This window comes from Fonsecaea monophora (genome assembly GCF_001642475.1).
Source record: "Fonsecaea monophora strain CBS 269.37 chromosome Unknown Scaff39, whole genome shotgun sequence".
NCBI lineage: Eukaryota > Fungi > Ascomycota > Eurotiomycetes > Chaetothyriales > Herpotrichiellaceae > Fonsecaea > Fonsecaea monophora.
Window position 1 is genome coordinate 33213 of NW_019173970.1, and position 15310 is coordinate 48522.

Consider the following 15310-nt stretch of genomic DNA (forward strand, 5'->3'; position numbering starts at 1 on the left):
TCTCGTGCGAGGCGCTCGTATGCCTTGTGTGTCAGGGCCACGGGGCCCGCGAGGTTCGTTATCGTCCAAAGTTCGGCGCTGATATCCTAACACTAGCGCGAGGAAAGGGGCTGCACCCAGGCCTCAGGACTTGCGCGCCTCTTACTCGTCCAGATAAGATAGTAACCAAATCAGCTTACCCTGCCCAGTGCCGCGCGCCCACGCATATGCTGCATCGGGATGAGCCGACGTTCTTTCTGGCACAGAATCAAAATATCCTCCCACACCCCCCTTCTACCTTCTCGACCATGTTCGAATTTTGTCGGTCGCGTAAGAGACACTCGGTCAGTCGACTTTGGCCGACCCGCTCAACCAGTGCCTGCCCGTCGAAGCAGCAGAGCCAAGGACTCGTTTCTCGCCGGGGAAAATGTTTTGCCTGAAAGTTTTTTTTTGGTAGACTGCGTCGGAGAGGCTGGCCTGCAGCCTTGCGACAATCGTGGTACTGCAAAAATCCCGAATTATGGATCTTTCGAGAAGCTTTGGTCCTCACAAGACATCCCGGGAGAGAATATCGCTGAGCGGTTGAGTTGCTCGGCGCGCGGTGCGGTGGGTGTAGATGCGCAGGTTACACACAAAACGCACCGAGAATATGTACCGCTGGGCCAAGTCGAGTGGTTGCGAGAAGTCGTAGTGTCCGTCTTCCACGTGTAGGTGAGAGGCGTCGTATTGAATTCGTGTTTCCTTGGTGTCGTGTCATCGAAAGTAAGCCGGTGGCGGTGTCCTCGTCGCGTTGCGCTGTCCTTGCTGCCGCTGCGCCGTGCTCACACCCAGCGGTCCGAGAAGTTCACTGTGACCGTCCTCCCCCTCCTCAGACTCCCAGCCCGAGGCAATCTCCGAGACGCCCACAACGACTTGGTTCTTCGCTGCGTCGTCGGCTTTCGACCCGTAAGCGGCGACCGAGAGCGGAATGTTGGTGTGGAGAGAGTACTTGGGTGCGCCGTGGCCACCGTGGAACGTCAGGCAGAGATCCAGAGCATAGGTCCTCGCGAGATACATCCAGTCCAGAGATGGCTGGGAGATGGCATCCGGCACGGAGAGGTCGAGTTGAGACGTCGCAACGTACGGCTCGGCGGGGGTTTTCTTCGCCTTCTGCGTGCGACGAGAGTCGTCGTACTGCGGTAGCGGGCGAAATAGGATGGTCGACTTCTGCGTCGACGCCGTCGTCACTTTGTAAATGACCTCGCCCGCTCTCACCTTTGCAGAAGACGGGCGACCGGGTGTCGTGGAGAAGCGCGTCTTCACCTCCCACTTGGCTTCGACCGAGCATTTCAGCGATTGACGACCGTCTATTCCAAAATTCTCGGACGCGTCCCTGGCCACGCTGAGGGGCACGCTGATGTGTCGCTTCCCAGTCTCTGGGTCCCGTCGCACCGTCATGTCCGCTTCGGACAAAGTGAGTGACAGGTCCGGGATTTTGTGAAACCGACAGCGCGCCAGGATGTCGGGTTTCGCACGGTGGGTCAGGGGGATCCCTCTCGCCGGCGCCGCCCGTAGATGATGGTAGAGAGATGGGATTTGGGTGTGCTGGGTCAAGAAACCGATCTGCCTCCCGGAAAGGCGAAACGTGACCTCGACCCAGTAAGACACTTCACAGCTCCCATGTTCGACCCGTAGATCGTTCAGCGCCGTGCTCTGGGTAATTGTGGTGGTGCCTGTGAACGTGCCCGTCAGGGGAAGAGAGCGGAAGATGCCATCCCTGCAGGAAATCCTGGTGGGCAGTTCAAAGTAAAAGTCCAAATGGCGACTTTTGCGCGTATCGGTCTCGCTGGTACACGTGGCCGGTTTGAAATCCGACACCGCCTTGACATCGGTGAGGGTGATAATGTCCTCAATCGCATGCTTGTAACCCACCGAAGATGTGATAACACCTGGTATTATGTCAGACTCTCTTCCAAGGGCCTCGTGGTGTCGGTATTACCTCGCAAACACAGTTGCACCGTGTCAAACATGTGCTGTCTTATAGAGTCGTCTAGGACACTGAGCCGACCGTTGATTCGAGACGGGCCTCCATTGCACGCGGCATCGTTGCCGTTGTCGCAAAAAGGAGACACAGCCTTGCCCGTCTCAGGCTTCCCAACCTGTAAACGAGCATAGATCATGGTGGTGTCTTCAGGTCGCTGTAAACGACACCCCTCTAGATGCGACAGAGTCTTTATGAGAGACTGGGAAATCCGGGGAGCAGAAAACTTGCCCGGGGCATATATGACTTTTCCCCCTTACTCTATTGACCTGAAGAGGGAAGGCGACCCATGGACGCCATGGTTGGGTGGGTCAGCTAGCCCATATCTTTTTTGACTTCCCACGGAATTTCGGGCTAACCAGCATACAGACCAGTAGCGTGTGGTGTTCACCGGCCTTATCACACGAATTGTAGGGACAGCTGAACCGAATCCCGAAGCGCCATGTGCCATGCCTTTGGGATCACCATGGCAGGGTCCAATTAGTCACTCTGGGAGTCCCAAGAAAACAGTTTGGCGGAAATAGAAGAAAACTTGACATTTCTCTAGTGAGTTACGCGAGGGCCGAGGAACCGAGTCATCGTTTGTTCATGTTTGAAAAGAAAGCGCTGCCGCCGACTTCGGATCGCTTGGTTCTCGACCCTGAGACTTCTTGTGTAGTTCCAAACCCACCACTCCTGTACGAAGGGCTGCAAAGGGAAAGTTGCTGTACAGTCCAGAAGAGATGAACCCATTCCGGTCCTTGTGCAAGTGGTAGCCGTTTGCCGGATTCCGTAGGTGTGCCGGTTGCCAACGGCTATAGGCGATGATTTCCCGGGCTCGGGAGAGGCTAGATAGTTAGCTGGTTCTTCTCAATTATAAGCTCCCGATGGTCTGCCTCGAATTCAAAGACACAACGCGGCTAATAATACGCGGTTTGTTCTCGTCCTCGAAGATCAAGTCAGCAGGACGGCACCTTTGCCCACGATTGGTGGGTTTGGTTGATAATCCGGAGGATCGCGAAAAGGACTTAGCAGTTCAGGAAGGAGAGAAGAATCCAACTGGCTATTTTGTTGGTCTCAGCAGGTCGAGAACCACTAGGCCTTAGGCTCTCCTCAGTCCTTCACGGATCTGGGAGACACAGGGAAAGAAACCAAAGTCCTGGCCAGCTAGTGGGGGTTTTCTTCTTGGGTGGTGGCTCTGGTGGCTGAGTGGGGGAAGATGATACTTCCCGGGGAGGAGTTCAGTCTTCCCTGCCCTCGACGATTGGCCAAGTGAGGGGTCGTTAGGCTGTACCTCGTAAAGGGCCCAGAGACTTGTTTCCTGGCCTTTGCGGCTAGTTTCGCTGAGAAACCTGGGGGAGGGCCATACGTTGCTATTGCGCAGGCGAATTGGTGAGGGCCACCTTGTACTTGTAGCCACAGGATCCACTGGCTAGGACTAGAATACATGCTGGCGAGGCCTAGACGTTGTCTTTCGCGTGGATTCGGTGGCTATTCGTGGTTAGGAAAACAAGTCCCCACGGGAGCAGCTCGTTGCGGTTTGGGCCTCCCACATGGTTTGGGATCCAAGATTTGCTTCAGAACGATGCTGATTGCTCAGAAACCCAAAGAGTCGCCATTGATTTCGTCCATTGAAAATTCCCTAGCGTATTTGTCTAGGTCGGAAACTCGTCCTGACCACTCGGGGAATGCCGAGTACTGTGTTGCGCTCTTTGTACCAAGCCTCGTCTGGGGTAATTCGTCTGTAGTTCCAATTCTGTTCCCGAGGTCAGTCTTCTTACAACCTCGGATCAGGTATTCTTGGGTCATATTGGCGTGCATCGACCACTTCCCCACTCGTAGCAAGGCCCAAAGTAGAGAGAAATGGACGAGTCGTCCTGTTCCTGGAGTGAAGTCTATTAGTGAGATGGAAAAGTCCACTCGGAGAACCGCCATTGTTTGTCGGTGCTATCTCACTGACTGGTGTTTCGGATCATTCTCCGTGAATCGAGGCCTACCCTGTGCTTGTTGATGACTGCAAGGCTGCCGACCAAGGGTCCACCAGGCTGAAGGATTGGACGCCCTTGAGGCGCCCCTGATCGATGCCACAGGCACAATCCCTGGTGCTTCGTTCACCAGTCCTTGCATGACGACTGTCCGAATTGGGTTGCGGGTGTTAACGTTCAGTCCACAGGCGGTCCACTTCCGGGCCTCCATTCCTCGAGAAATGCTTTCGTGGCCGCTGCCGCTGTGGCGGCGGCATACATCTGCCACTTCTTATTTTTATGGCTGTCGGCATAGTCGCACACGGCCTTGATGACGAGGCTAGGGAAGAAGTCCCAGATTCCCGCGCCCTCCATCTCAAATCCGACAACGTCGTACTTTAGCGCAACTTTCTCTCGGTGACGGCCGGATTTCATCACCGTGTCCCCCGACCCCATGATGCCTATGTGGATGGCTGGCCGGTACGAGCTTCTTTCTCCTGCCGTACGGCCAGGTTGAGTGCCACTCTGGGAACGTGTGCGCTCAACGATACCCTTGCTGTAACATCCCAAATCTTCGCAGCTGCTCTTGATGGCGGCGCGACAAATGCCATCGGGTTCCGCCCACTGACAGGTCTGACAGTTTCCAGCCTCATGGTGTCGATGCAGTGAAGAGCACGCAAATAGTGTGTCTGCCTCCGCTCCAGGATATGCCACCCTTTCATCTCTGGCCTGAAGGGCTTCCAGAAGGCGATTCACCTTGCGCTCTAATCGTCGTCGATGATGTGATGTCTCCAGTTTGGCGAGAAGCGACCGAATCTCCACAGGAGGCTTCCCTGATCCTCCTTCCAGACAGTCCTTACATTCAAAACCCGTCGGGTACTGCCTGCCAAAATCGTACTGGATGAGCGATCGACTGATAATGACATCTCCCAAAAAGATTTCTCGCTTGCCATGATGACGATAGTATGGCACCCCTCCGCAGATACCCACGACTAATACAAGCTGAATATTGCAAAAGCTCGATTCCAAACCCCAGGCGACACTGGCCGCACTGACTTTCCCCGTAGAGGGCATATGAACGACGACGACGTTATGATGACCTATTCGGCCGATGGTGTAGGCATTGGGGTCCTTCAACGCCTTGCCATATCTGTGGTCGTCATCGTCCCAGTGTTGGTCGAACAAAGAAATGATGCAATCTGCTTCAATAGTCAAAGCACAGATAATACCAATTCCAAAGTCTTGACGCGTGCGCGGGCGGGATTGAGTTGAAGAGCGGACACTGACATCGGCCGGAATTATTGTCTCGGCTACAGTCTGAGACTGAGCACCTATTCCGTTCGACTGTGGTTGCATTGTATTATTATGCCTGGGGCCGTTAGCGTTCCCTGCCAGCAATGCATCAGCGGCTAAAATTGGCTTTGCCATCAGCGGCTTCACCGATCCTACGGTCCAGATATCATGTATCCAGCCCGTTCCAACAAGTAGGTCTTCCAATGGCCTAACAACGTCTTCGAGGATCATCAAACGCGTATCTTCAATGTCGACAAGCGAAATGCCAGATGCGGGACCTTCGGTGATGAATTGATTGCTGACACAATTACGCACAGCTTCCCAGTACTTCCTGTAGTCGAAAGTATCCCATGGCATCCCTCGGGACAAGAATTCTTGTGCTGATAGCCATTCCGAGTTGATGTTAACTTCATCATTTCGCGAAAGATCTCTGGCTCGTATGCCGGTGGCTATCTCGATCAATAACCACCCAAGAGCCAGGATCTTGGGGTACTGGTGAATTTGACCAACAATGCCGCTACAGTCGTTCTCGTGACCGTCGCTTTCCTCCATCTGTACTGCCAAGTAAGGTTTGTTGACAAAAATCACGGGCGCCGAACGGTCAATTCCTGGCTGCTTTTGCAGAAAATGTATGTCATCGGCACTCCATGGTCTGGACATCCAATCAGAATTATAGAATTCCCAGACGGATATCGCAATGATGTATGCGAGAATGACCTTCATCTTGTCGGATAGGCGTCCAATTTCTAGTGTATCTGACAGAGACAGTGATGGGGAAGCGGTGACATGCGCTTCCAGTGGCAAGCGATTGTAAAGTAACCATAGATAGTTCCTGTGCACTTGGAGACATATCTGATAGTCTTTTGGCGAGATCATGTAATTGCACAGTCGTGGTTCTACGGGGAGATGATGCAGTGATGAGTCTCGACTCGAAATACCAGCACCTTCCCTACCCAGTCTTTCACTAGACTAAAGATTAGAGGCTGGAATATTCTTCGTCTGTTGAACGATTTGGCTTACCTGGGGACTTGGAACTGCATATGTTGCCAGTCTATCCGTTTGAGAGTCGACGAGAGCACTGGTCGAGAGGAAAAGACCATGTCATACCGAATGAATGTCTGGTTGACATTGCGGGACGGCCTCAGCCGCAACCTAGACAAATGCCTTCTGTTTTGTGGGACGGCGTCCGCAGACTCACTAGTTTCGACAACGCACACGCATCTGGAATGCTCTCGAAGCGTTTGATAAAGCTGCTGTCTGACGTGATTTGGGTAATCTTCTTGCATAGTAAGCTGCCCGGGACGGCGACCAAAAAAGGACTGCCTCGAGTCTTCCGCTGTTGCCGACTGGGGCTGGTGACCAGCGAAGCCTTTTACAAGAGCAATGAGCTTGGGCAATTTTCCTGCAGAAGCATACGCCAGTAGCCCTGCTTCTAGATCAGCTTCCACTCTGCTGGACGACGAGGATCGCTCCGAGAGACGCAATAAAAAGATGAAGTCTTCACTGGGCTCTTCGCGATGCCACTATCGACAAGGATTAGAGACTCTCAAGTGACCAGGGATTGGGGTTCATAGACAGTGCAGGCTCGCGCAAGCGCTCTAAGAAGCTTCCTGACCCTCCTCTTGAACTTCTCCCCCTGTAATGTGCTCTCGGATCTCTGGATGATCTCGGAAAGCGCCGCCAACTCTCCTCCAAGATTCCCCAAGCCTTGGTGCAGCCTCTTGATGCCGACCGTGGTGGATACGCGTGCTATGGCGAGTAGAGTGCCTGGCGCAGACTCGAGGAGATCGAGATCATCGATATCGTCGTCGGCCATGGCGAATGACACGCTGCAACCGCGAGGGAGACGAGCATGAAAAATGGAGAAGGATGACAGATCGTTCATCGTCAGTTCAGCCTGATTGCACGCACCTTTCAACTCTTGATGTGCATCCATCAACCCCGCACTGACCCAGCCTGCGCTTTCAGCCTCACTTCGACTTGAACGCCTTTGACCTTCTCTTCCACCTAGATAATTCTATATTCCCGCCAATACCATCCCATTTAAAGAGTCCGAGAGCTCCTTAAGATCTGGACACTGCTAAATGAGCGACAAAGAGCTGGAAAGCCCTGCCGATGTCCAGAATGTCTCCGTCCTGACGCAAAAATGTGATGGCTTGCTAGAAGAATGCCTGCACAATCGGCTGCTCATGGAGCACGAGTGGGCCGAGAACAAACTTGCGGCTTTCAGACTCTGGGTCTCAGAAACTGGCGCAGGCATGACCGATATGTACGAGTCGTCTCTGGGTGACAGGCTTAGCCAAAAGCCAACCCTTCTCAGTGTCTTCGCAGACCTTCTACGATTGTTGGGCGTCTTCATCAGAGAGTGCCAGGCCACGAGTCTCACTACCCATGGGGCTGAGTTGGAGCAATACCTCAGTTGGGCAGCACAGAAATCCCAGACTCAAGGCCCGATTCGGATACAGAGGGGCAGATCATCAGGAACGCAGCGTGCTTCCAGCCGCCGGACCTCGAGGTCAATATCTCCATGGTCTGACCAGTCCAGTTTTGCTTCCGATTCTGACGGTAAAGAGCGATTGAGCGACGGACGTCTTGCTGAAGCGATGCAGAGCGTTGAGTCTATCCTTGACCAATTGAAGAATGTCAGCCTTGCAGTGCGTCGGACGGGACATCAACTCCGCCTCCAGAAGGCTGATTCGGTATTCAATGCTTCAGAACATTCTGCTCTCGAAAGTTTTCTCATTTTCTGGGTCTTGGTTCGGACAAGCAAAGGTCCTTCTACTTCCCCCCGGACCATGGGTGATAATGAAGAGTTAACTCCTGTTCAACGACGCCTGATCAATGCTAATCTCAGGAGGCGAAACCGCTTTCTTTACGCCCAGAAGCATTCGCGAACGGCGGCGAACCCTTCTGCAGTCGAAATGACCGTGGACGCAAAGCCGAATGACATTGCTTCAGCCGAGAAAGACCTCTCCGCCACCACCGTACCGAAAGCGTCCAACGACAGTTCAATGGCAACGAAGTTTGAGGCCAGTACAGGGTTTTTTGACGAAAACCTTCCGGCACCGTTTTCCCAGATCTCTTCGACTACCTCGCGAGTACGATACCCTTACCCGCCGAAAATATCATCGAATGTCAAATATTTCAAGTGTCCTTGTTGTTGTCAGACTTTGAACCGTGCATTTTTGTTCGGGAACCGGTGGAGGAGACATCTCGCCGAGGACGTATGTCCGTATACATGTATTTACGACCAGTGTCCTACACCGGAGGCTACTTTTGCTACCCATCAAGCTTGGATGTCTCATATGACTGGTGCAGAGCACCCAGATGGCAAGTCTTGGACCTGCTTGATGTGCGCCGATGGTGTACTATATGGGGACTGCTCAATTCTTTCTGGCCATATCAAGCAAAAACACTCTGATTCAATCGCCACCCATCAAATTCCAACGGTTCTCGAAACATCCATGTCGCCAGCCACCACCACATTGTCGTGTCCACTGTGCAGACCGACCGTCGAGGCCGGTACACGAACAGCTCGAACGAGCTGGAGACATATTGCTGAGCACATACATGATTTTGCCCTACTAGCCCTTCCATGGGCTCCCGATAACCCAATTTGCCATCCTGACGCTATCGATAAAGGACGCACAAAGGTGGCATCTTGGCTAGGCTTACAAGAACCCTCGATGTCTCACACTGAATCACCGCACGATGATCATGACAGCACCACAAATGAAGCAGGCATCTATTACACAGAGGAGGCATACTTTGCCGAGAACAGAGATTTTCGTTCAGATACGAGCAGCATTTCGACGGACACATTCCGTGATCTTCAAGGGCTTGAAAACACAAGTATATTGCCATTCCCTGAAAACCTCCCGGAAGTTGGGAAGAATCTCGAAAGCACTTCTCCTGGTCCAGTTTCTACCTCAACAATAAGTCCATCAACGTTCATGAATGCCAAATTAACTATTTGGCAACCCCGATCATCCTCGTTTCCTTCCAAGCGGGCATCAGATGAAACTATTTCGAGGATAGACGCTAGATACATTGCAAGGCCGCCAGCATATTATCAGCCGGGTCGTGTGTTTGCCATGCTCCGGGATGAACAAGACATTGAACCACAGAGGATGGACATTATAGCACCAGGAACAGTGAATCTGAGCGGAAACAAGCGAAGCTTGGGGAGCCAGACTTCCAGTTCTGTCCACACTATGGTGGTCGTCCAAGCGCATAGTGGCTATTGTGAGTGCATACAAGTCAACACTTACGATCAACGAGGGTTGCTCAATTTCATTCATTCTCCCAAAGATGTCAACGCGCATGCGGTGATTTATGTGGAAGGTACAGCACCTCACTTGCTATTCAAAGAACCCAGGTCGAACAAAAGGCCTATCGCCGTCAAGAAAACAAATCCTGAACAGAATCTCGCCGGATCCAGCCGCCTCCACTATGCTCGAGTGTACAACGTGCAGTATACAGCCAAAACCATCGACATCGGCTACGTGGACGAGAGCTTACCCGATCTTCTCCGAGATTTCCAGACGGTCAATGGGCTATCTGAGCATACACTGCCAAAAGAAGGGAGAAAACCATCTGACGAACTGCCAAGAAGAAGAGGGAAAGCCGTCTAACAACAGCAGGAATCTTGATGAAGTTACCACAATTTTTCGTATTTGACCGTGCTTTGATCTGGTTGATACAGAATTGGCCGGGCTGCAACTGAGCTGCTTGTACCTAGTAAAAGAGCCTTAGAGCCTCGTCTCTTGTCCTGATGAGCGTAAGGCTGCGTGACTCGGTGGCACGGGTGGCTAGACGGATTTGACATTAGTCAGCTTGGCCCTGCACGTGCCATGCCAAGATCCCCAGCCTCGGCACCCCACCATTAGCCCCCACTTCATCGTCCACTCTCCGTTCACATCGAGGATATGACGGTAACTATCTCTGGTTTAGCGCCGGAGTGTCAACCGTCGAGTCCAAGTCAGATTCATGGGCCAGTAAAACATCTCATTTCTTCCATTTTCAACCCTCGTGGCAGTGATATTGCGAGTGTCCGTGCGCCAACTTCAATGTTTGTGCATCTCAACCGACGAGCTGCGTAGCTCCTCAGGGCACCATCATGGCCGATACCGAAGCCATTGTCCCGCAACATGAACCGCGCCGAGCATGTCAAGAGTGCAACCGCAAAAAGACAAAATGTGATATGCGTCGACCCGTTTGTGGCCTTTGTTTAAGAACGGGCAATTCTTGCACCTTCCCCTTGAAAAGAAAAAAGCCCACGCGCAAACCCCAGCTCAAAACACAATCTCGCAAGATTAGTGACAGCCTGTCCAAGTTAGTTCAGGTGCTTGACGCGGCTTCTCGGGCAGGAGAAGGGTCGGCTGAGTCAGATGGCCGACGAGGAATTCCCCAGACATTACTTCGAGATTCGCTTAAAGGTCTCCTCGCCGAGATCGATGAGACCGAGAACCGCACTACTGAGGGTCGGGACCGCGGAGCTGAGCAGAACGACCAGAATGACTCCGTCTCTGACGGGGAGGATACCGAGGAACTAGGGCCTGAAATGGACGGGGAAGACTTGCAACAATCGCCACCTCCCATCTCAACGGAACCCACCACCAAACTCTCGACGCCAACACTGCCCTCAATGTTTGGTGGCGAAATCTCTTGCTCAGTGGCCATAGATCTGATCTATGTCTTCTTCGACAAAATACAGGCCTGGGTCCCCATCCTCCACCGGCCGCGATTTCTAGCAAAGTACGAAAAGTCCCTGTTGGTTGACGGCGATGTGATGAAAGGATTCTCAGTCGACGAATCGCTTTTATTCTATAGCATGTTTGCCATGTCGGCGAGATTCTCCAACCATCCAGTCTTTGCCGGAATTGCTCCAAACAAGCGAGGACACGAGTTCGCCCAGCGAGCGCGCGAGTGCTACGCCAAAGCCCGTTCCGTACGGAGTCCGTCGCTGACCTATCTACAAGGCTGTATTCTCCTAGCCTACTACTTTTACACATCAGGCCCGACGCACCAAGGCTGGATCCTTATTGGGGTCTGTGTCAGATTAGCCTATGACTTGGGACTCTCCGAAATTGACGACGAAGATTGGAGCCCTCTCACGCCCACAGACTCAGTGGAGAAGGAAGAATGCAGGCGAGTCTGGTGGGCGGTATGGGAACTCGATACATTTGCATCCACGGTCTCCCGGAACCCTTATGCAATTGATCGCAAAAGGATGGCTGTAGCGCTACCAATCTCTGACGAAGCTTGGTTTGCCGAAATCGAGATGTCATCTGCAGAGCTTAACATGCTACCCGGTCAATCGTGGAGGTCGTTGCAGGGCAATAACAACCAAGACGAACGGGCGTGGTTCTTGGTTGCCAATCACTTCATGGCGACGGTCCATGATCGATTGCAACAGAAACAAGACATTTCCTCAGATGAGAAATTGACGCTGGAGAACGAAATCTGCTGTTTCAAACTTGCCCTTCCTGCATCGCTTCGACTCGACGCCGAGACTTTGACATTCACTCCAGCGACCTTTGCCCGCTGTAACTGGGTTATTGGCACACACCTCATGTTGATGGCCGCGTCCTTTATGGTTTCTGGAATTATCACTGCCGAGAACGACGATCGCAGTGTGTCGAGTGTGGGTGGTGGCAGCTCATCACCGCTCCGACAGCGCGCCATCGACTTGTCGCGGATCATCAGTCTTTGGGATTCTCGGTATATTGCGGTCGCCCACCCTTTTTTTACATGCATGATGCTTCCGCCTTACTACGTGGATGGTGATATCCTGAGGACCCAGCCTCTGATCGCTTCTAGTCACGACTTGGGGAAATTGGTCCTCGCACATTTCAGCGAGAGGTGGAAGTTGGGTTCCGTGGTGTCAGGTAAGAACTGAACAGTCCTCGAATGCATTTTCATTCTGACCATTCGAATAGAGCTGGCAAAGATTCTTGAGAGAGGAGGCGTGCTTAACGCTGAGGAGAGACAGCTAGCCAAAAGATATGCAGTATTTTTCCGAATGCCGCGACTCATCGGCAACAGCCCTCCGGATCTCAATCGACGAGAGAGGAAGACCTCGATAATCAGCGACAGTGTTCCCTACACAGGGCCCACAGAGGTGCAGCAACAACAACCCGCTACACAGGAAGAGTATCCCACATCGCTAGACATGCCTGCCCAAACGAACATGGCCAACTATCAAGCTCCCATGTTTGACCCTCAAACCTTTCCTCTGCTTCAACCTCATTTCTATGATGGAAGCAATGAGATCGACTTTGGGTTCTCGGACTTCTTTGGTGGATACCAAGACTTGGATTTCATGCCTGGATGAGTGGCCCGAGTCAATGATAGCGCCGCCGAGCTCTCGGGTAAATCAATGCTTCCTGCCTGGAAGGGAGGGATGCATGCCAGCCACTGCTTTCGATCTTGGCTTTTTATACCAATGTGCCGGATGCCGCGCCGCACCGAGCGGGAATTCATCAAAGATGTTGTCACGTGGGCGGTGATCGGTGGATTGCTGAAGCCGGCCATGACCGTGGCCGTAAGTTGCCCATCTCGGATCTTGTCAAGACCGGAGAGAGGGATTGCGGGACGATATTATCCCTTCCCACAATTTGTCATTAACCTGTGCGGCCGGATTGCGCGGTGTGGTCTGGGAAGTGTTGATATATTGCACCCTAAGGGAACTCCTCTGGAAGGCATAGCTTGCGTCTGTGTAAGACGTCTTGAACACCAACCCATCTTACGACGATACGCAACAGCCCAACCCGATCGTCAAAAGGAAGACGCCATGACAGGGAAGCGAGTTCGTGTTGTCCGACTGGCGCACGTTGTATACCAACACCCAGATCTGGAAAAGGCACTCACCTTTCTCTTCGATTTTGGCTTTGTCGAGGAGCACCGAACACCGGACCGCGTGTACCTGCGCGGGTACGGGAGCCAGCCAGTCGTCTACGTGGCCGAGAGATCTCCAGACAACAAGAGACATTTCCTTGGGGGTTACTGGGTGGTGGATAGCCTGCAAGATCTGGAAACAGCCGCTGCTCGTCCAGGCGCCTCTCCCATTCAGGACAGTGATGCACCCGGAGGTGGAAAGGTGGTGACGGTCGAGGATCCCAATGGCTACAAAGTTGGATTTGTCTACGGGCAGAAGTTGAGAGAGTCGGATGGTCCAGTGCCTCCTCTCGAGAAGACTGAACCAATATCAAACACTGCTATCCAAAAACCACGGAAGGGGACATTCCGACGCTTCAAACCAGGTGCATCCCCTGTGCACAAGCTGGGTCACTATGGGTTTATCGTCCCGGGGAGCAAATTCGAGAGCACGCTCTCTTTCTACCTCGACCTCATCAATCTGAAGCCGACCGACGCCGTCTTCAACCCAGAGACGGGTAAAGATGAGACATGCTTTTGCCATATAGACCTGGGACCGGAATATACGGATCACCATGTGAGTTATACGCGGTCTGGCTGGTCACGGCATACTGACGGGGGGGCAGAGTTTCTTTGTCGCATCCGGGCCCGAGGGACGCCCTGTGTTTGTTCATCATTCGAGCTATGAAGTCAATGACTTTGACACGCAGACCCTTGGTCACGACTGGCTCCGAGACAAGGGCTGGACGAATTGCTGGGGCATTGGGCGACATGTTCTCGGGAGTCAGATTTTCGACTACTGGTATGGATGTCTTGAGCCTCTGGCATTGCGATCCTCCTCTGGAACTGTTGGCTGACTTTGTTGGTGATAGGTTCGACGGCTCTGGAAATATAGTGGAGCACTACTCGGACGGTGACCTGGTCAATGAAGACACGCCGTTTGGCAGGGAGGCAGCAGCTCCCGATACCCTACACATCTGGGGGCCTAATATCCCCCTGGCATTCCTGTCGGGAAAAATCGAAGACGCCGGCAAGGAGGTGCCTGTGCCCCCAGACCCGCTGGAGGCGAAGCCAGCTCAGTACAGTGTGCCTCCTCTGGTGACGGCCTAGGTTGAAGGAGCGAATTGGGAAGGGGGCGGAATGCTGTGACTAGGCGAAGAAGACAATCTATATACGAGTACGGCTAGCTAGCAATTTACTGTACAGTCTCAGATATGAGAGTGTTTCAGACATGGAAATATACTAGAGCAGTCTCATTAGTAGTATATGGTGACGTTGAGGTGGGTGTGAGTGTAGGTGTGGGTGTGGGTGCTTGGTAGACGTCGTAAAGGGAGCCAGTTGCCTGCGCCTCTAAACACCAAGTAGCTGTCTTTTTCACCAGCTATACCTACTTGCCACATTCTTACACTGGACCTCGTAGAGAGAGTCTAGACTCAAACGTCATCTTCATCTTCCCACTGGTCCCACCATCAGCCTCTTCGTCAGCCACAAACGCCCTCAAACAAAAGTCATCCTCCATCCTCCTCGCGGCAACCACGGCCGCTCCCTCCTCGGTCAGACACGGTGCAAACATTGACACCGCGCTCCCCCGCTCTCGCTCCACGGTACGAGTAGCTTGTGCTCGGTACCTCGTACATACAACTCCGTATTCCTGGGGGATGGTCAGCAGCACGGCTATTAACACCATTGGGCTATTCCGTGGCTGACCCTCTTCCCGGGAATCGGTTCTGGTCCACGTCTTAATCATCATTGTCAAATCAATCATCCACCTCACCTCCCCCCCGCCCTCCCACAAAGGATAGACCAGCAGCCTTTCGGCGCAGGCTAGATGAACGAGAAGCGTGTAGTGATGTTGTGGGGCCAACTTGGGAGAAGAAGGTCCCGCGGGGGTTGTTGTACCTGCGCTAAAGAACGGTCGCTCACTCGACTCGATGTGCACCGCTATACCAAGATCATCGAGTGACACTGACATGTACGGGGCTAAGCCTCAGAAGACTTCCCTTCCCCAAAACATGGGCGAGTACATAATGCGGAGGGTCTCCGTGTTACTAATATTTAAAGGGGACCAGGTACCGACTGATGCTGATGGGACAAAGAGGGCAAAGGGATCTGCACGCAAAAGACACAAGTCACCACCCGTCACAGAATCAGATCTATCGTGGTGGAGGTAGGCATATAAGAGAATAAAGAGATATAT

General features: G+C 52.9%; 5 protein-coding genes across 5 annotated transcripts; 3 read left to right on the forward strand and 2 right to left on the reverse strand.

Annotated features, from left to right (window-relative positions):
- Positions 1-732: 732 nt before the first annotated feature.
- On the reverse strand, positions 733-2138 carry AYO21_05877 (hypothetical protein; the record flags this gene model as incomplete). Its single annotated transcript, XM_022655844.1, has 2 exons — positions 733-1907; positions 1958-2138. 2 exons carry the CDS (start codon positions 2136-2138, stop codon positions 733-735), a joined length of 1356 nt encoding a protein of 451 aa, XP_022511764.1.
- Positions 2139-4140: 2002 nt separating this feature from the next.
- AYO21_05878 (hypothetical protein) lies at positions 4141-7051 on the reverse strand (the record flags this gene model as incomplete). Its single annotated transcript, XM_022655845.1, has 3 exons — positions 4141-6199; positions 6256-6758; positions 6851-7051. 3 exons carry the CDS (start codon positions 7049-7051, stop codon positions 4141-4143), a joined length of 2763 nt encoding a protein of 920 aa, XP_022511765.1.
- A 268-nt stretch (positions 7052-7319) lies between these two features.
- AYO21_05879 (hypothetical protein) lies at positions 7320-9869 on the forward strand (the record flags this gene model as incomplete). Its single annotated transcript, XM_022655846.1, has 1 exon — positions 7320-9869. The coding sequence occupies one exon, from the start codon at positions 7320-7322 to the stop codon at positions 9867-9869; it is 2550 nt and encodes an 849-aa protein (XP_022511766.1).
- A 485-nt stretch (positions 9870-10354) lies between these two features.
- On the forward strand, positions 10355-12571 carry AYO21_05880 (hypothetical protein; the record flags this gene model as incomplete). The annotated part of the gene is made up of 2 exons (XM_022655847.1): positions 10355-12125; positions 12177-12571. 2 exons carry the CDS (start codon positions 10355-10357, stop codon positions 12569-12571), a joined length of 2166 nt encoding a protein of 721 aa, XP_022511767.1.
- Positions 12572-12691: 120 nt separating this feature from the next.
- On the forward strand, positions 12692-14223 carry AYO21_05881 (hypothetical protein; the record flags this gene model as incomplete). The annotated part of the gene is made up of 4 exons (XM_022655848.1): positions 12692-12781; positions 12923-13690; positions 13740-13915; positions 13986-14223. 4 exons carry the CDS (start codon positions 12692-12694, stop codon positions 14221-14223), a joined length of 1272 nt encoding a protein of 423 aa, XP_022511768.1.
- Between the last annotated feature and the right edge of the window lie 1087 nt (positions 14224-15310).